The sequence below is a fragment of the Coenobita brevimanus genome, chromosome 97, assembly GCF_032717465.1.
Source record: "Coenobita brevimanus isolate Jiangsu-jjx chromosome 97, ASM3271746v2, whole genome shotgun sequence".
Classification (NCBI taxonomy): Eukaryota; Metazoa; Arthropoda; class Malacostraca; order Decapoda; family Coenobitidae; genus Coenobita; species Coenobita brevimanus.
Genome location: NC_137050.1, coordinates 5,596,931 through 5,615,072, shown reverse-complemented (window position 1 = coordinate 5,615,072; position 18,142 = coordinate 5,596,931). Strand labels below are relative to the sequence as shown.

Here is an 18,142-nt window from a genome sequence, read left to right as displayed (position 1 = left end):
TGTTCTTAATGTATAAACGTCATTATAACTGGTTTCGGCACTCTCTCTCTCTCTCTCTCTCTAATCTACTGTGTTGTGTTGCAGGGAAAACTGTTCTCGGCCCGTCCAACAAACCACCACAACGTCCACAAAGTCCACAATTATCGCCACAACCAGAACTACAATGCCTACCACAACTACCGCTACAATCACAACTGTAACAGCTACCACAACAATTAGCCTATAGCTGTAACTCCTAACACAACTATGGTTTCAGCTACAACTGTTTCTCCTACCACAACAACAACAATCATCGGCACAACCAGAACCACAAACCCTACCACAAAAACTGCCGCTAGAACCACAGCCGTAACCCCTACCACAACAACTACCGCTATAGCCAAAACCGTAACCTGTACCACAACTACCACTACGAGAACCGCAATCCCTACTACAACAACTATCGCCAAAATCAGTACTGCAACCTGTACCATAACCAAACACTGTATCACAACTACCAGAAAGAGTAGTGCTACAACCGCACCACAGTCAGTTCAACCACCACCACAACCAGTACCACAACCACCACATCCACAAGAGTTCGGGCCAATAAGCATTTGTATTTGTAGAGGATAATTAATTTGCTCCGGTCTCCCAGAGTAATTTCAATATTTTCGTTATTAATAATCAGAATTACGTGAAATCTAGTACAGTACTCATACAGTTTCTTAACATCATCATAATTTATCCCTGAAAGCTGTCTCCTTCAGCATAGCATAACTCAGTCTAGTGTTCCATAAAGCAAATTTTCGGTGCATTTTAATTCACTGGGATGACTGCATTCTCCTTGATAATGCTCTTTTTACTTAGCTAATCAAGTATGTGTGGCTTATTTTAAAATTGTCTTCTCTATAGCTTTGTGGTACCAAAGCCAGGACACTCTCTTGGGATAATTCAGGGAAAATAAAAATACACAGTCAGTTATAGAGTGAGGTATCATCAGTGGATCTCTGCAACTGACCAACTGATAGCCACTCCACGCCGCGCTGGTGGGAGAGCCAACATATCACTAAAGGCATGTCTCTTTAAAGTCCATTATTGGCAGCTTCTCTAATGTAAAGTGTAACCGACACAGACTGAAGTTTGTAAGTACTCAGTTTCATTTAAATCCACTAAATATCAGCGGATAAACAGTGGCGTTATGTTAGGACCTCGGAACAGTGAATCAGCCCGTATCTGCAAGTACGGTATTTCCAGTACTATTCCTACGTGTAATTGTTAATGAAAATATACCTGTGTCTGTATTTGATGTTGGTATTTGGTATCTGCTTCAAATACAGTGGAATTATAGCTAATGATATATTACTGTACGGTAAATCAACTTTTTTTTTTTTCTTTAACAGCCTGCCAGTTTTCTTACTGAGCTTCTTTTTGGAAAAAAGAGTAATTTAGGCGAAGGACAAATACATTTTAAACTGGCTATGAATTAACAACAGTTTATGTAAATCTGAAAATCTTATTTAAAGATCAAACAGTGCGATGGAAATAAAATCTGAATTCCATATATGATCAGATACTGTTATTAATTTTCTGTCATTTTGCCAAGTGAAAATCGATATTTTTTTCTTTAGTCATCCACAATAAATTAAAATAAATATACTATTTAACAATTTGCATTCGAAAACCCACTAAGCCTGTGTGACGTCACAAGAGCCATTGCCAAACACTTACATGGCCTGACCTAAGAGACTATAACCTTTGTTGCAACCCAATACACCAATTTGCAACACTGAACACATGTAACACTTTTACACTTTTTACTTACATGTCTTGCAATACGGCAACCTGGTCGAAAGCAATTGACTCGTGACGTCATATGTTATGTATTAAATTTAATTTTCTTCATATTTGATTTTCTGACTAGCTGCGAGACACTGTTTTCTGGACGACTTTGGTGGATTATTAAGAGGCTTTTTAGCAATGATTAAACATAATGTGTTAATATATGACTTATAATGATGCATACTTGCTGCTGAACTAAGAATTTCATGCACGAGTTTGTCACCGCAACTGACCTTTAAGCAAGTAGCCATTCAATACTCAAAACTTGAGTTGGGTAGAAAGATATAAGCAGAAATTGCTCTCATATGCTTCGAATTCAGACGCATACCTGTGCAATTCCTCTCCAAGTATTTGTGGATTTTACTGCTTTTATGTATATTTTTTACTCAAAGCCATTACTCTTACACTGTAGGTCTATGCTAATTTTACCAGTAAACTGCCTAAAACAAACTCAACAAATATTAGAATCCTTATATATTTACAGTCTTACTAATAAATCAACCCTTAGGTATTAACCTGCCTACCAGTAATTAATAAACCATGCCTTGGCACTGATGGATCTGTGATACGTAATGCGAAGGTGACGACAAGGACAGCACATAGCCGAAGCCGCTCGACCCCAAAATGTTCGTGTCAACAGATTATCCATGCAGAGATTTGGAATTTCAAACTCAGTTTTCACCAGCCATGACTAAGTATGCAGGTTGTAAGGTGAACTGTGAACACTGGGGAGGTGGTGGTGGTGGTGGGGGGGTTACGTCCCCAGTTAGGCCTAGGCTACTGCGCATTTGTAGTGACCAGGATGCTGTGGCTAAGGTTGTCCGCCGACTATGGTGGTTTGGGCATGTGTAAAGAATATGGACAGAATACGGATGTGGTTGGAAGGATACCCCCAAGGATGGCCAAGAGGTCCTGTGCACTGATCTCAAGGCGAAGGCCTCTAATAAGAACGCTGTGGGTCGTATTCTACGTGGCTTTGGGGATTTCGTGACGCCTCTGCCTCAGCGACTTAACCTGCACATTTCTTAGCATCCTCCTCTGGGTTACTGATGTAAACTGTTCTTTTTATTTATGTGAGGAAGAAGGAACCAAAGGCAACAAGCCCGCAAAACTGTTCCTTCCAAGAGAAAAACAAAATACAAGAGAGCCAAATTCAATATCCGATCATACTAAAACGACCTAACATAAAAAAAAAAAAAAAATACTTGTTACTGTGTAATATGCAGAACAAATCGCCATGGATGACATGCTACCTGCCAGTGCCACCTAAAGCACGGAGGTGAATGTAATTGTGCGGTGTGGAGAGCTGCCATCAGGTAAACAAGGCTTACCTGTACAATACATATATCCTACCTACCAACCAGACCATCTTCTACTACTACCATGAACGCGAACTTTATCCTTTCAGACCGAGGATGTGATTCTTATGCTATCGTTAACACAAAACTCATTCATTCAGTTCAGGAAAGCACCATAAGAGATGCATTACTGAAGGCTTTATCTAACCCCTCTAGGTTGGAAAGTCTAAGGTAAATACAATCGTCTGGAAATAGGAACAATATCAACAACGCAATAATGTATACGTACTTACATACACATAGTACGGCAAAACACATACATTCATATAGCCTACGTGGCACCTGGCACGCTCGCTACAATAAGTAAATACATACTTATATAAAAATGAGTTGGTGAGCCACAATACATACATAAACACACAGACACTAAAGTACTCACTCCACATGTCACGCTACAATGCATACATATACAGTATGTACACATGTCACGCTACAGTACAATACATACATACATTAATACGTACATGACATGCTCCAATATAAACATGTATAGGCATAAAAATATATATTCTTATGAAATGTATGAAGATGTAGGGATGAGGACATAATCATATCACGTGTCATACCCAGGGGTGAATGAAGCCTCAGTGAAAAAGCCTAGGTAACTGAATTTGCCGTTATTGGCGCTGGTCCATTCGAAGGGAAAAAAAAAAAATGAATATGGAGATATGGTTTTTTGCTGATTGGGTTTTAATGTTTTAAAGATGTGTTTTGGATACTCTGGGGGTTGCTTTGGGTACAGAATAACTCAAGGATCAAGGGTAGATGAATATATAGATCTAAAATTTATGTGTTTATGTGTTACGAAGCATGTTGTTTATCAAGGCTAATGGGCGCGTCTGACCCATTCCTTCATAGCGTCTACCAACGCTGATACACATAGCATGCTACAATATTTCACACACACACACACACACACACACACACACACACACACATACTCGTTACAATACATACATACATTCATACATACACATGGCAGGTAACAATACATACGTACTGTACATACCGTATATACAACCCGCTACGATACATACCAGTACATTCCACCTGCACTTTACAACACATAGCCTACATGCCTACATACACATGGCACACTACAATACATGCATACCACACGACATACTACGAAACATACACACGACACTATAATACACACACACACACACACACACAATATATATATATATATATATATATATATATATATATATATATATATATACACACACACACACGATACACTACAATTATACATACACATAGTCTATTCGACACACTACAATACACAGACATCCATACATACATACTGATACAAACAGCACACAATACATAGCTATCGGTCAACAAGGCACACTATAATACATAAACACAACACAAGGCACGCTCCCCACCACACACACACATTGCAGTTGCGATCCCGGCAATATTCTTAACACATTCAATCCTATGGCGTGTTTTTGGCTGACTTTCGCTGCTTCAACATGATAATAATTGGGGACACTCCTTGTACTAAACAGGTACCGGTAAATGAATTCTGTATCAAACACCACCAGTTCGAATACTCTCCTGAAGTGAGTGAAATCATCTGAAGACAGCATGAATGGAGTAACACACACACACACAGACGGACTAAAGGTTAACCCATTCAATCCGATGATGCATCTTGTTAGTTTTCTTAATTCTGATTATTATATTTACAGCACCTTAGATTTATTTATTTATTTGTTTACAACGCCGATTATTATTATTATTATTATTATTTTATTTGATATACCCATCGTTAACCCCATCACCAACCTGTCTCCCCAGACTTTAAAGAAAGAATCTACTGGTAAACGAATACAACAAAAAATTAAGCATGTCACGAATCAATTCGCGACATTTCCTTTTTGTGAGAAGCCACGAACTATTAGGGGAAAACTCACTGTGTATCGCTCAGTTAACCGTTTCTCTCTCCATTTCGGGGTATATTTTTCAAATCATTCGTCACCGTTTTCAGGGGTGACCGATTTGATGCACGTCACTAAGTGCGCTACTGAGCGATACTATTGTTTCTTTATCGTTCGCCTCTACTGCTCGTTCAACTGTTAGCCACGCCTTCTTCCGGTGGCCTGTGCGTCCTGCTTATGCATTATTTGAATTGAGTCTTGTGTTTGCTGTGACGGAGAAAGGGTCTGTGCTCAGAAGTGGAGAGGTCAGCTAGCACCCCAAGCTCCATTAGTAGCCTACAGTTAATCCCAGTACTCCCACCTTTAGTTCTCCAGCTTTGGGTGATACACCGCATTCATTGACTAGTATTTCCTTTGTGTATTTTGTAGTCTTAAGAGTTTAGTTAAGGTGTTTTTCCTAGGCGTAAGTATTTAGCTTCTGTGTGAGTGAGCGAGTGCGTCTCATTTAATTTGATTTGAAATGTGTAATGTTAAATTTGTTTTTGTAATTAATAAATTTAACAGTTCTATTTCTTGAGCTTAATGTAGAGTAAAAATCTTGTTTCATTTCTCCATAATTAAGCTTATTTTCCATACAGCTCCTAGCTTGCATAAACATTTACTATTCATAACTGGTACTTAGACCAGTCTTGTTGTATTAACTTAAAATCCGTTGTGCCAGGAGTTAATGCATCAGCAAGAACCTGATGTTATTATTATTAGTATTAGTTATTTATTGTCAGGGGTGATGTAACTTTCTCCAGAGGCTAACAGTACAGTAATTCAGCAATTGTGAGTAATTAGTCTCTGCTGTGTACTGTTGAGAAAGTTTGTAAATTCTCGTTCTGAGAGAATCGTGCGAAGCAGGCCAGCGTAAAGTAATCGTTGTTTGATTTAGTAAGACAATCATTGTCCCTGCTCTTCAATATTATTGAATATTATTATCAATTAAATAATATTTAACCATTTATTTCAAAATTACCGTGATAATATAAAAACACCGTGACAATTGGCGACCTCGCCAGGATATTAACTCCTAGCTCTAAAGCTATTCACGAGATAGTGCTCACTCATTCATATTTAGGTATTTATCATTAAAGTTTATAGGCACAAGCTTACTGGTGTTTACCCTTAATTTAGCAAGTGAATTTTGCTTTATTAATCAATAGAGTACTTAACTCTAATTTATTTTTGGTAACGCCAGACAATTTTATTCGCTTCTGGGAAGTCGCCGTACCCATTGTGTTTATTATTGAGTCTTTCCAGTCATTTACATTTTTGATTTATTCTTTGCCAGTTAACTGGATAAGACTGGTCACCACTAGCTTGTGTCTGTACTCTTTACTTTTATTTATTAGTATTCGTCGCTAAGCAGTCAGTGCTCAATTTCGGGTTGCTTAATAAATTAGCGCCATGGCTACCGCTGTATTTGTACAGGAAGCCAAAGATATTGGTCTCACAGACCCAGAGAAAATACAGAGTTACGTTCTCTCACGGTTCAATTACGAGCAAGAACGTGAGAAAGATGCTCGTGAAGAGCGTAGGATTCAGCGCGAATGCGAGCGAGAACAGCGCGAATACGAGCGGGAACAACGAGAACACGAACGTGCCGAGCGAGAAGCACGAGAAAAACATGAACTTGAAGTGCTGAAGCTCAAGCGAGATTCCTTGGCTTCAGACACGTCTGCTGCAGTTGGTCCAAGCTCCACGAGCTTTCTCCCTGCACATGTCCTGGCGACCCCACGCATCAAGCTTCCTTCATACAAGGAAAGCGAGCGAATCGAGCCGTACATAGCTCGTTTTGAGGACATGGCAGACTTATATCAACTGGATGAGGCAGCTAAGCGGCTTCAGTTTCTTAGCCTATTTGAGGGCCCTGCCCTCGATATTCTCCACAGAATTCGTGGAGACAATCTCACATATGAGATGATGAAAGCTGCACTCATTAAGGCGTATGGTCTCACAGTAGACGACGCCAAAGTTCAGTTCATGCGAGCTCGTCTCCAAGACAAGGAGACAGCTGTTCAGTTCCTTGATCGTCTCACAGCTTACTTAAATGAGTGGATGGAGAAAGATGAAACTCCTTCCACGCGTGAGGGGATAATTGACCTTATGCTGCGTACACAGCTAGAGAGGTCGTGGCCTGCTGAGCTCATAGCACAGCTTAAGATCTGCCAGGTGAAAGATGCCAGCCAAATGGCAGAAAAGGCTGACGCATTCTTTACTGCATACGGGTATCAAGCTCGTAAGCAAAACACCTGGAGCAGAAAAGATACTGCCAAGTCTGGGAAGCCGTCTCAGACTGAATCCCAGCACCAAGGCCGTTCTCAGAGTAATGGTCAAGGTCCTAGCAAACCGCAGTGGAAGGACCAGGGGCAAAACACTCAGAAACCTGAGTGGAAGAGGTACAACAAGCACCCCAACCAGCAGCAGTATCAGCCACGCAACCGACCGTCGGGACAAACTTTTTCACCACCAGCTCAAAAGAGGCAGGAAGCGAATGCAGCCTTCATTCCTCAGCAGCAGCCTGGTGGTCACGTCCCTACCAGTGTGGGTACTTCCCCACAGTTCACTAGTCCCACAGTGACAGTGAACCCCCCTCCACAGATGGCCAATGTTCCATCTTCCCAATATAACCCTCAAGGCACAATGTTTGCCACATCAATTCAGCAGCCTCATGAGTGGCTAGCTGCTTCCTCCACAGGCCCTCCCACAGGTGACAGTACCTTCCTTGTTCAGCCAGGGTTTGTGGGAGGCATTCCTGTGAAGGTCCTGAGAGACAATGGTTCCTCAGGTTGCTCTGTTAAGCAGAGTTTGGTTCGGCCTGAACAGTATACAGGTCGACAGATCCATGCAAAGCTTATTGATGGATCAGTGAGATTGTTCCCTGAGGCATGTATCCAGGTGGCATCTCCATTTTATACTGGTATGACACTTGCAGTTGTCATGCCAGAGCCTCTATTTGACTTAATAGTAGGCAATATTAATGGAGTCAAGGATAGTTGCTCCGATGGCGCTACTCAGACTTCGGCTGCTGCGGTAACACGAGCCATGACTGAGGCTCCAGATTGTGTCACCCCAGTGATCATTGAATCGCCGCAAGATCTGATGTGTAGTCAACTTGTTGTACAAGAACAATATTCTGACCCGACACTTGCTGCCGTGCGGAATAAACAAAAGGGTCGAGTGATTAAGTATTCACGGGGAGGTCGAGCCAAGTTCCTTCGCAAACAAGGACGGCTCTACCGTGAGTCACGAACACCCGAGGGCGAGGTTCGACTGCAGTTTGTCGTTCCCGCCAAGTACCGCCCAGCAGTGTTACAATGGGGTCATTGTCCAGCCTCAGGAGGTCACCTGGGCAAAAGGAAGACCCAGGGCCGTATCCGAGCTGACTTTTTCTGGCCAGGGATGGGACGGGACATAGATAGTTTTGTCCGTTCTTGCAGTGTGTGCCAAAGTATCACCACTAATCAAGGACATGCCCTTCCTGTGCCATTTGTAACTACACCTGTAATCTCTGAGTCAGTTGAGAGACAGGGTAGTGGTGAAGTGGGTGCAGACCTGACGTCTCACCCATTGGCCCCACAGGACACATTATGTCCAGGGCCTGTACATACATATTATGTACCGTAAGTTAAGGGGGAAGTTGAGAGGCGACTTGAGGCTATGGAAGACCCAAGTTTGCATAAGGATTCTCAGCTTCCCGGTACTAATATAAGTATTATAGGTTAAGGGGGAAGTTCGAGAGAGAACTCCGCAGAGGCGACTTGAGGCTATGGAAGACCCAAGTTTGCACAAGGATTCTCAGCTTCCCGGTACTAATATAAGTATTGTATTGTAGGTTAAGGGGGAAGTTCGAGAGAGAACTCCGCAGAGGCGACTTGAGGCTATGGAAGACCCAAGTTTGCACAAGGATTCTCAGCTTCCCGGTACTAATATAAGTATTGTATTGTAGGTTAAGGGGGAAGTGAGAACTGCAGAGGCGACTTGAGGCTATGGAAGACCCAAGTTTGCACAAGGTTTCTCAGCTCTCCGATATTAATATAAGTACTGTAGGTTGAGGCACAGGTTGAGGACCCGTGTGCGGTTCGAGGCTATGGAAGACCCGAGTTTGCACAGGGATTCTCAACTTGCCGATCATAATCGTGTGCTAAAATTAATGGCGACCTCGAGTGTACTTTTCATAGCATGTACTGACTGCTAGCCAGAGAGAGTGATTGTAACATAATAAGAATTTTGTCTCATTGACACTTTTGATGCTCCACCTTAATTGGTTTTGCAGGTTCAGCAATGGGTGTAGCAGTTTTGCTGTGCGGACCAGCTGATCATCTGCCGCACGCTGCTGCCTCTTCTCCTCTGCCTCCGTCGTCGCCATAATATTTACTATGTCATTTTACACGTAGGTACAGTTACACTACAACTGTCACACCTACACCGTGTATTACATACACCACGCTACACAACAATTAGTTGTCAGTGTAAATGTAGCGAATTTTCGCTCAGTTTAACCTGAGTACAGGATTTTCACCGTCGTCACGGAGTTTTTCCCTCAAGCTTGCTTCTATTAACGTAAATACGAGGTTTTTTCGCTCACTGACGACTGCGACTTTCTCCTGTAGCAGGATAGCACACACACCACAGTGTGAATCTTGTGTGACTGAGTTAGGATTTATATGTATGTATATTGAAATCTTTCTTCTGAAGGAAGAAAGATTTAATTTTCATGGGGCGTAATGTCACGAATCAATTCGCGACATTTCCTTTTTGTGAGAAGCCACGAACTATTAGGGGAAAACTCACTGTGTATCGCTCAGTTAACCGTTTCTCTCTCCATTTCGGGGTATATTTTTCAAATCATTCGTCACCGTTTTCAGGGGTGACCGATTTGATGCACGTCACTAAGTGCGCTACTGAGCGATACTATTGTTTCTTTATCGTTCGCCTCTACTGCTCATTCAACTGTTAGCCACGCCTTCTTCCGGTGGCCTGTGCGTCCTGCTTATGCATTATTTGAATTGAGTCTTGTGTTTGCTGTGACGGAGAAAGGGTCTGTGCTCAGAAGTGGAGAGGTCAGCTAGCACCCCAAGCTCCATTAGTAGCCTACAGTTAATCCCAGTACTCCCACCTTTAGTTCTCCAGCTTTGGGTGATACACCGCATTCATTGACTAGTATTTCCTTTGTGTATTTTGTAGTCTTAAGAGTTTAGTTAAGGTGTTTTTCCTAGGCGTAAGTATTTAGCTTCTGTGTGAGTGAGCGAGTGCGTCTCATTTAATTTGATTTGAAATGTGTAATGTTAAATTTGTTTTTGTAATTAATAAATTTAACAGTTCTATTTCTTGAGCTTAATGTAGAGTAAAAATCTTGTTTCATTTCTCCATAATTAAAGCTTATTTTCCATACAGCTCTAGCTTGCATAAACATTTACTATTCATAACTGGTACTTAGACCAGTCTTGTTGTATTAACTTAAAATCCGTTGTGCCAGGAGTTAATGCATCAGCAAGAACCTGATGTTATTATTATTAGTATTAGTTATTTATTGTCAGGGGTGATGTAACTTTCTCCAGAGGCTAACAGTACAGTAATTCAGCAATTGTGAGTAATTAGTCTCTGCTGTGTACTGTTGAGAAAGTTTGTAAATTCTCGTTCTGAGAGAATCGTGCGAAGCAGGCCAGCGTAAAGTAATCGTTGTTTGATTTAGTAAGACAATCATTGTCCCTGCTCTTCAATATTATTGAATATTATTATCAATTAAATAATATTTAACCATTTATTTCAAAATTACCGTGATAATATAAAAACACCGTGACAAAGCACTCGGGCTGAATGGGTTGGTCGAGACTACTACTACTTCTTCCAGCTAGTCAGACGATTTTATTCATCTCAGAGTTGTTTATAGCAGCCTGAGCGATCATGTAGTCACCATCAACTCTCTCATGGTAGGGGCAACTCTAGTATTTTACTGTAGTTACCCCCAGGCGATTTTATTCAGCCGAGTGAGCCGTAGCAGCACGAGTGTTAACCCCTTCAAACAGAGGACGTTCTTTGCTTGTTAGTTAGACAGTTAGTTTGTTTGCTTGCTTGTTTGTCTGTTAGTCTATGTTTTGTTTGAATTATGCATGAATTCTTTGCTCCTGTCAGACGTTTATATTCAGTTTAGGAAGAATCTCCACTATCGCTACGGTCAATGTAGGCTACATCTAACAAATTCAGCTCAAAGTCTCCTGAAATCTGAATAACACCGTCTGGAGACAGCAAGAACAAGATAAAAAAAATGTCATCGGATGGAAAGGGTTAACTCCTACGTGATTCTCTTCCTATCATCATCATCACCACCACACCACCACCATCATCACACCCCACCACCACCACTACCACCATCATCATCATCGTCACCACCACCACTACCACCACCATCATCATCACCATCATCATTATCTCAACCAGAGGACGTATTCAGGACTGCAGGAAAAGGGGGGGAAGGGGGCGAGGGGACGCTCCTCTAAGTAAACATCGTAAGTCTACAAAGCTGACAGAGAGAGAGAGAGAGAGAGGGGGGTGGGGTAAAACCTAAGTATAGGGTATGACCACCAATATCTCGAATAATTCACTTCTATTCTTGTAGTGAAGGTTAACGAAGGCTATATCTGGCCTCCCCGCTCTCAAAAAAAAAAAAAAAAAAAAAAAAAATGTAGGTAGCAAGAACATAATACTATGCTACAGGACGGGGAGGTATTTAAAAGGCGTTATTTTTACATTTTCAGTCATTATAAAATCATAAAACAATAGCCTAATGGTGTCATTAACCTTTCCACCTCGCGAATATTCATATTTCTATGCATAAGTTATAGGCTAGTTACTAAGCCCTTTCAGTGGTAAAAATGCAATTAACTTTAAATAGTAACTTAAGTATAAACATAGCAGTAATGCATATTTCTAAGTAACCGATGGTATATTATCTTAAATTCCGTCAACCTGAAATAATTCGCATTTTACCCTGGCTAACGGCGAACGATTTGCATACGTTAGACTCGCTGGGTTCAAAGGGTTAATGCCGATTTCTTTATTTTCGAATCTGCCGATGCTGCCCAGTGTCACAACGCCGATTCCCGCTATATATGTATACACACACACACACACATATATATATATAATACATATATTACATCTGAAAATATTTTAATTAGCGCAAGAATCCTGACGGCGCAGTTAGGTCATACGCCGCCAGAATTTACTCATGTTGATTACTCGAGGTAAAATTATATTAGATCAAGACCTCTTGTATGAAGGCCGGAAAAACCCGTTAACCCCTTCATGGTGATCTTTTACTATTGCTACCAGCAGGCTGCTTTATCAGTACCATAGGAAACTTCAGTAAGAAAAGAGTTGAACAAAATTTAAACCTCACACAAAATCAAAGTCCGTATTCTCTTCACCTTATTAACACCTCTCCCTTATAACTTTCAGTAGTGTAATTGCACGCTAATTTCTCATTTATGCAACTTTTTGCTAGGGAGAAAAAGCATAGGAAGGTGTTATATGCAGAATTAGTTAAGGACGAGTTGTTAGGGAAGCTGAAAGGCCGATATGAATACCACCCCAAAACCCTTTATAAATCTGGACACAGAAACACCAATAAAAACAATATATTTAATAGAATTTTTAAATACATTTTGCCCTCTAAGAGCAGTCAGGTACGGTAACGATAAATATATATAACTCCATTGGAGCCAATATGATATTCTTTTTCTTTGGATAACGTTGAACAGTTCAATGCACCACACGCATTTCACTTCTTGGCACTTTTCTTGGCTGCCTTCTTTGCAGCAGGCTTCCTGGCGGCTTTCTTTGCAGCAGGCTTCTTGGCGGCTTTCTTTGCAGCAGGCTTTTTGGCGGCTTTCTTGGCAGCAGGCTTCTTGGCGGCTTTCTTAGCAGCAGGCTTCTTGGCGGCTTTCTTGGCAGCAGGCTTTTTGGCGGCTTTCTTGGGAGGAGTCCTCCTCTTCTTAGGTGCTTCAGAAGAGGGCTTGTTGATCCTAAACGAACCCGATGCACCAGATCCTTTCACTTGTTTGAGGGCGCCGGATGCCACACCACGCTTAAGGGCGAATTTAAGCTGGTTGGTGACGGACTTCTCCTCCACCTTGTAGTTAGCGACGATATACTTTTGGATTGCTTGGCGCGAAGAGCCGTTGCGTTCCTTCAATGCGTTAATAGCAGCTGCGATCATGACTGAGTACTTTGGGTGGTACGCAGTCTTCTTTGTGCCCTTCTTGGCCTTCTTAGCGGGAGCGGGATCAGCCATGGCAACGGAAAGTCAGTCGAGGGTTACAATCCAAGGCAAGGCAACTCAGGCACAAGTTGCAGTCAGAGAGAGTGCCTGCATGATTCGCCTCTGCAACATATATGAGGCCGATGCGGACGCAAAAGTACGATGCTCATGCGAGCGCCCGTTTTCAGTGAGTTTCGCAGGGAGAGGCGAAGATATGTGTTTGTTCGGATTACTTTGCCGGCCTGTCTCTTGTTACGCTTCAAGTAAAATGAAATTTCATCTCTGTGACTACGTTAGCAATAAGTTTGACTTACTTGTGGTAACAAAATGATTCTACTCTAACTGACATGGAGAAACTTTATCAAACTTTCTGCACGGAGTTCCAATCGCCTACACCACCTACGTTCAGATAAAAGCACATTATATTATATCAACCACGCATATTTAGTGCATTAACTGTTTCATCGAAAACAGTAAGAATATTTCTCTGTAACACTCAATACAGGCTTCCCAATAACAGACTAAGAATGTCTTCCGTGGCAGACAAAGTTGGAGAACTAACACAAAGTCCTGACTCGACGCTCCATCGATACCACCCACTATGCACTGTCATATCATGGCCTTTCATTTTTGCACTGCTATGGACTACCCGTTTCTTATTTCACATGTAGCCACAGCAGTGACACATGTGCTTGTAAAAAACAATAAACATACGTAGGAGGGCGAAAATATATCGTGTCATTGATGAGTGTGTGTCACATCACAGGTCGACAGAGTTCAGCATCAAACACCACCCTATGTTGCAATATAAACGCACTTACTACAACTAGAACATTAACTACGTTTACCTCATTCCTCATAGGATCGCACTTCTAACCTCCTAGTAAGCCGCGAGTATTTTATGACCCGATGGAAGACAATCTATTTTTTCATCCTACCAGGACATTGCGAACAACGCACACATAACTGTTATCAACCTTGATCTTAATACAGGCATATAAAATGTTTCTTCTATCAAACTGGCGAAGAACTATAAGAGACATCAATTATTAAACACTCAGAAGAAAAAATTATGAATGGAATCTGATACTACAACATAAAAAGAAAGGGGGAAGCCGTGTTACAGTTAAGTCTCCCCTACGTCGATTTAAAGCACCTGCTACAATGTAAGCCTGCGGGAGAGTTCGTTGACCCCGTCACTGCTACAGCCCCATTTACGGGTTGTGTTCCCATTTAATGTCATGTGATATTATCCGGCTGAGGAAAATATTTAAAGGAAAAATATATATCGTATTTTCACTGCTACAGCCGCACATACGCAATGGATTCTGAGTAACACTTAATTTGCACACACACACACACACACACACACACATTCTATACCAGGTTCTCCATTTCCGTGTAGGCTTAACATTATGCCTGAATAAAAGTTTTTATTTCCTTATGCTAAATACCATGACATATTTCACACACTTCCATTCAATTCCCAGTCACCACTGTTTTGTTTTGTAGTACTGACAAAAAATTACAGTGCAGATTTTCCTTTTCATGACCACTTTCCACGTTTTTATGATCAATTTTCTCTCATCACTTACAATGTTTTTATTTTCCTTTTACGGTCAATATTTTTCTCTACTAAGACTGATTTTTGCACAGAACAGTGAAGGAGTCTAGAACGTACTAATCTATATATTCCTCTATTTACTATTCTTCCTGAGAGAGAGAGAGAGAGAGAGAGAGAGAGAGAGAGAGAGAGAGAGAGAGAGAGAGAAACCGCACCATCAATTCCTCTACTGGAGATAACCAAGCAGAGTTCAGAACCCTAAGAGCAATTCCTTTCGTAACTAAGAAATATGAATGCAATGGAGACAGGGAAAGCACTGTGATGAACTCTCCTTCGATCAAATCCATGTGTGTAGCTGTGATTATATGCTTGAGAGAGAAAGAGAAGGGGAGAAGGAGAAACGAAGGACGTAGCGTAAAATGAGCGAGCAACGAGAGAGAGAGAGAGAGAGAGAGAGAGAGGGGGGGAGGGAAGGAGAAACGGAGGACGTAACGTACAGTAATGAGAAAGAAAGGGGAGAGGAAGAAACGAAGGACGTAACGTAATGAGAGAGAGAGAGAGAGAGAGAGAAAGAGAGGGAGAGGGAGGGAAGGAGAAACGAAGGACGTAACGTAGAGAGAGAGAGAGAGAGAGAGAGAGAGAGAGAGAGAGAGAGAGAGAGAGAGAGAGAGAGAGGAGAAACGAAGGACGCAACGTAACAAAATGAGAGAGAGAGAGAGAGAGAGAGAGAGAGAGAGAGAGAGAGAGAGAGAGAGAAGGAGAAACGAAGGACGTAACGGAGAGAGAGAGAGAGAGAGAGAGAGAGAGAGAGAGAGAGAGAGAGGAGAAACGAAGGACGCAACGTAACAAAATGAGAGAGAGAGAGAGAGGAGAAACGAAGGGCGCAACGTAACAAAATGAGAGAGAGAGAGAGAGAGAGAGAGGAGAAACGAAGGACGCAACGTAACAAAATGAGAGAGAGAGAGAGAGAGAGAGAGAGAGAGAGAGAGAGAGAGAGAGAGAGAAACGAAGGGCGCAACAAAATGAGAGAAACGAAGGACGCAAAGTAACAAAATGAGAGAGAGAGAGAGAGAGAGAGAGAGAGAGGAGAGGAGTGAGGGTAGCAAAGTTGTTGTTGCTGCCCCAAAATCATCTGAATGTGAACCCGGTGGACTGCAGGTTGAAGATGGCTTTCTGCAGTCCACCATCCTCCTTCGCGGGGACAGGAAGAGATTTGAAAGACATGTATAACCGGGCACTAGGGATGCATGGTTATATCAGTGCCACCGCGTGAAGGCGCCTCTCTATCACAACACAAAATTCACAATCGTCCTGTAGTTCTTATTCTTTTTCTAAGTAGTAGTAGTAGTAGTAGTAGTAGTAATAATAAATCATCATCATCATCATCATCATCATCATCATCATACTCTACGGTAATAATAAAACTCATACGGTCCTACAAATGTGGGAAACGATGTGACGAAAATGCTGACAAGTATTATAATAATAATAATAATAATAATAATAATAATAATGCGATCTGTCTTAAGTTAGCGTTCACTTCCATATTGTTCGTTCGTGTGCGGTTCCTGCACATTTCGGACCGATTAAGCATACGGTTGATAACTACGAGAACTGATAATAAGTCTGCTTGGGACTCGGTCTGAGAGAGAGAGAGAGAGAGTCAAGGCCAAGCTCAAAAGGTCACTGGTATCTAGCGCTCTACTTAATAATCGTTCACTGGTAGCAAGAGGAAAATCGTTTGGGGAAAATAAAATCGTACGTTGGTAGCTATAACAAAATCGTCTGTTTGTTGGCTGCAACAACAAAATCGTTAGCTTACGTTAGATTACGCTGGGTTAGGTTAGGTTACGCTAGGCGAGGTTAGGTTAACTCATCGCACTTCAGCATACTGTAGATACAATAGCAGAAGGTGCAATATTAACGTAGATGCAATACCAGACGAAGCATGAGTATCCCCCTCCTCCTCCTCATTTATTTAGTACTGTAAACAAAGTACTTAGAGAGAGAAAGAGAGAGAGAGAGAGAAACCATTAAATTTCGGTCATACCAAAATAACACACACACACACACGAGGGGCATGACTGTCCGGAAATGCAAATTACCCATTTCAGTCTTGCATATTCATTGGCACTTGTACAGTATTCACCTCATCATGTGTACAGCATATACACTTACTCGAGAGAACTGGTTACCGGTACATGCACTGTTCCTGTTATTATCAATATGGCTCCGAAATCTGACACGCGGAGTAAATCACTAAAAGGCATAGCCACTCTAACAAGTTCATGCCAAGTCCATTTTGATAAGGCATCTAAACTTCTATTACAAATCTATCTGTCTACCTATTTATCTACCATCCAGTCCTTTACAGTCCCCATCATAAGCATACACGAGACCTGGACTAGGAGCCTTAAGTCCAGATATATAAAAGGAGTGACCATTCGCATTCCCCTGACTGACACTGCAATGAGCCCCAGTAATTTCTCCGATGAAAATCTTTATGGACCACATCAGGTTGGAGAGCCTTAACCCACTTAACCTGAGAGCCTTAACCCACTAGATCACCAGGCGTCCAATTTATTGTGGTTTCTTGGGCCACAAGAAACCATTTACTCTCTTAATCAGTGTACAGTTAGGTTGCCTGAAGGCAGCACTAAATCATATCAGTGGAAGATTGGTGCTCCAACCTACCATCTTAAAAAAGTCATTAAAAAAAAGAGGGGGGGGGGATTAATCACGGCTGTTTTTAGGCATACCTTCAATACCAGTGTATATGCACACAAACTCTTATTACTGTCATTATCATTTAAAGATTAATTGGGCAAACAAGGCCAAAATAATGCACTTTCTCTTACATGACTTTGGTGACCAAGAAAAATGAGTGTTAATGGAAATCAGGTAGGCTACTGTAAGGACTAAACCATACCGGTACGGGAAAGATGTACAGACCCCTCCGGAACTTCACCCACATCTCCTCCAAATCCAACCCCCAGCAAACCCAAACAAAAGTTATACTGTTGGATTCAGCATATTTCTAGTCGTGTACTACACATGCTACAAACAATATTAATAAAAAAAAATAAACAGGCAGGGAATATTAAAAAATAATATCCACAACTAATAGTCAGAATATGGAAACCTTAAGATTAGCACGCACACAATACATTTACTAAGTTTCAGATTTTCTGCACCTGTA

The 18,142-nt window shown here is 41.5% G+C and overlaps 1 protein-coding gene across 1 annotated transcript; it reads right to left on the bottom strand.

Moving 5' to 3' along the window:
* Window positions 1-12,791: 12,791 nt before the first annotated feature.
* On the bottom strand, window positions 12,792-13,466 carry LOC145413847 (histone H1.0-B-like). The gene has a single exon (XM_080283514.1). The coding sequence runs from the start codon at window positions 13,410-13,412 to the stop codon at window positions 12,900-12,902; it is 513 nt and encodes a 170-aa protein (XP_080139640.1). The 5' UTR covers window positions 13,413-13,466; the 3' UTR covers window positions 12,792-12,899.
* Between the last annotated feature and the right edge of the window lie 4,676 nt (window positions 13,467-18,142).

What these genes read in the sequence shown, in the direction of transcription:
- LOC145413847 (XM_080283514.1), bottom strand. Translation starts at nt 13,412, where the DNA reads ATGGCTGATCCCGCTCCCGCTAAGAAGGCCAAGAAGGGCACAAAGAAG.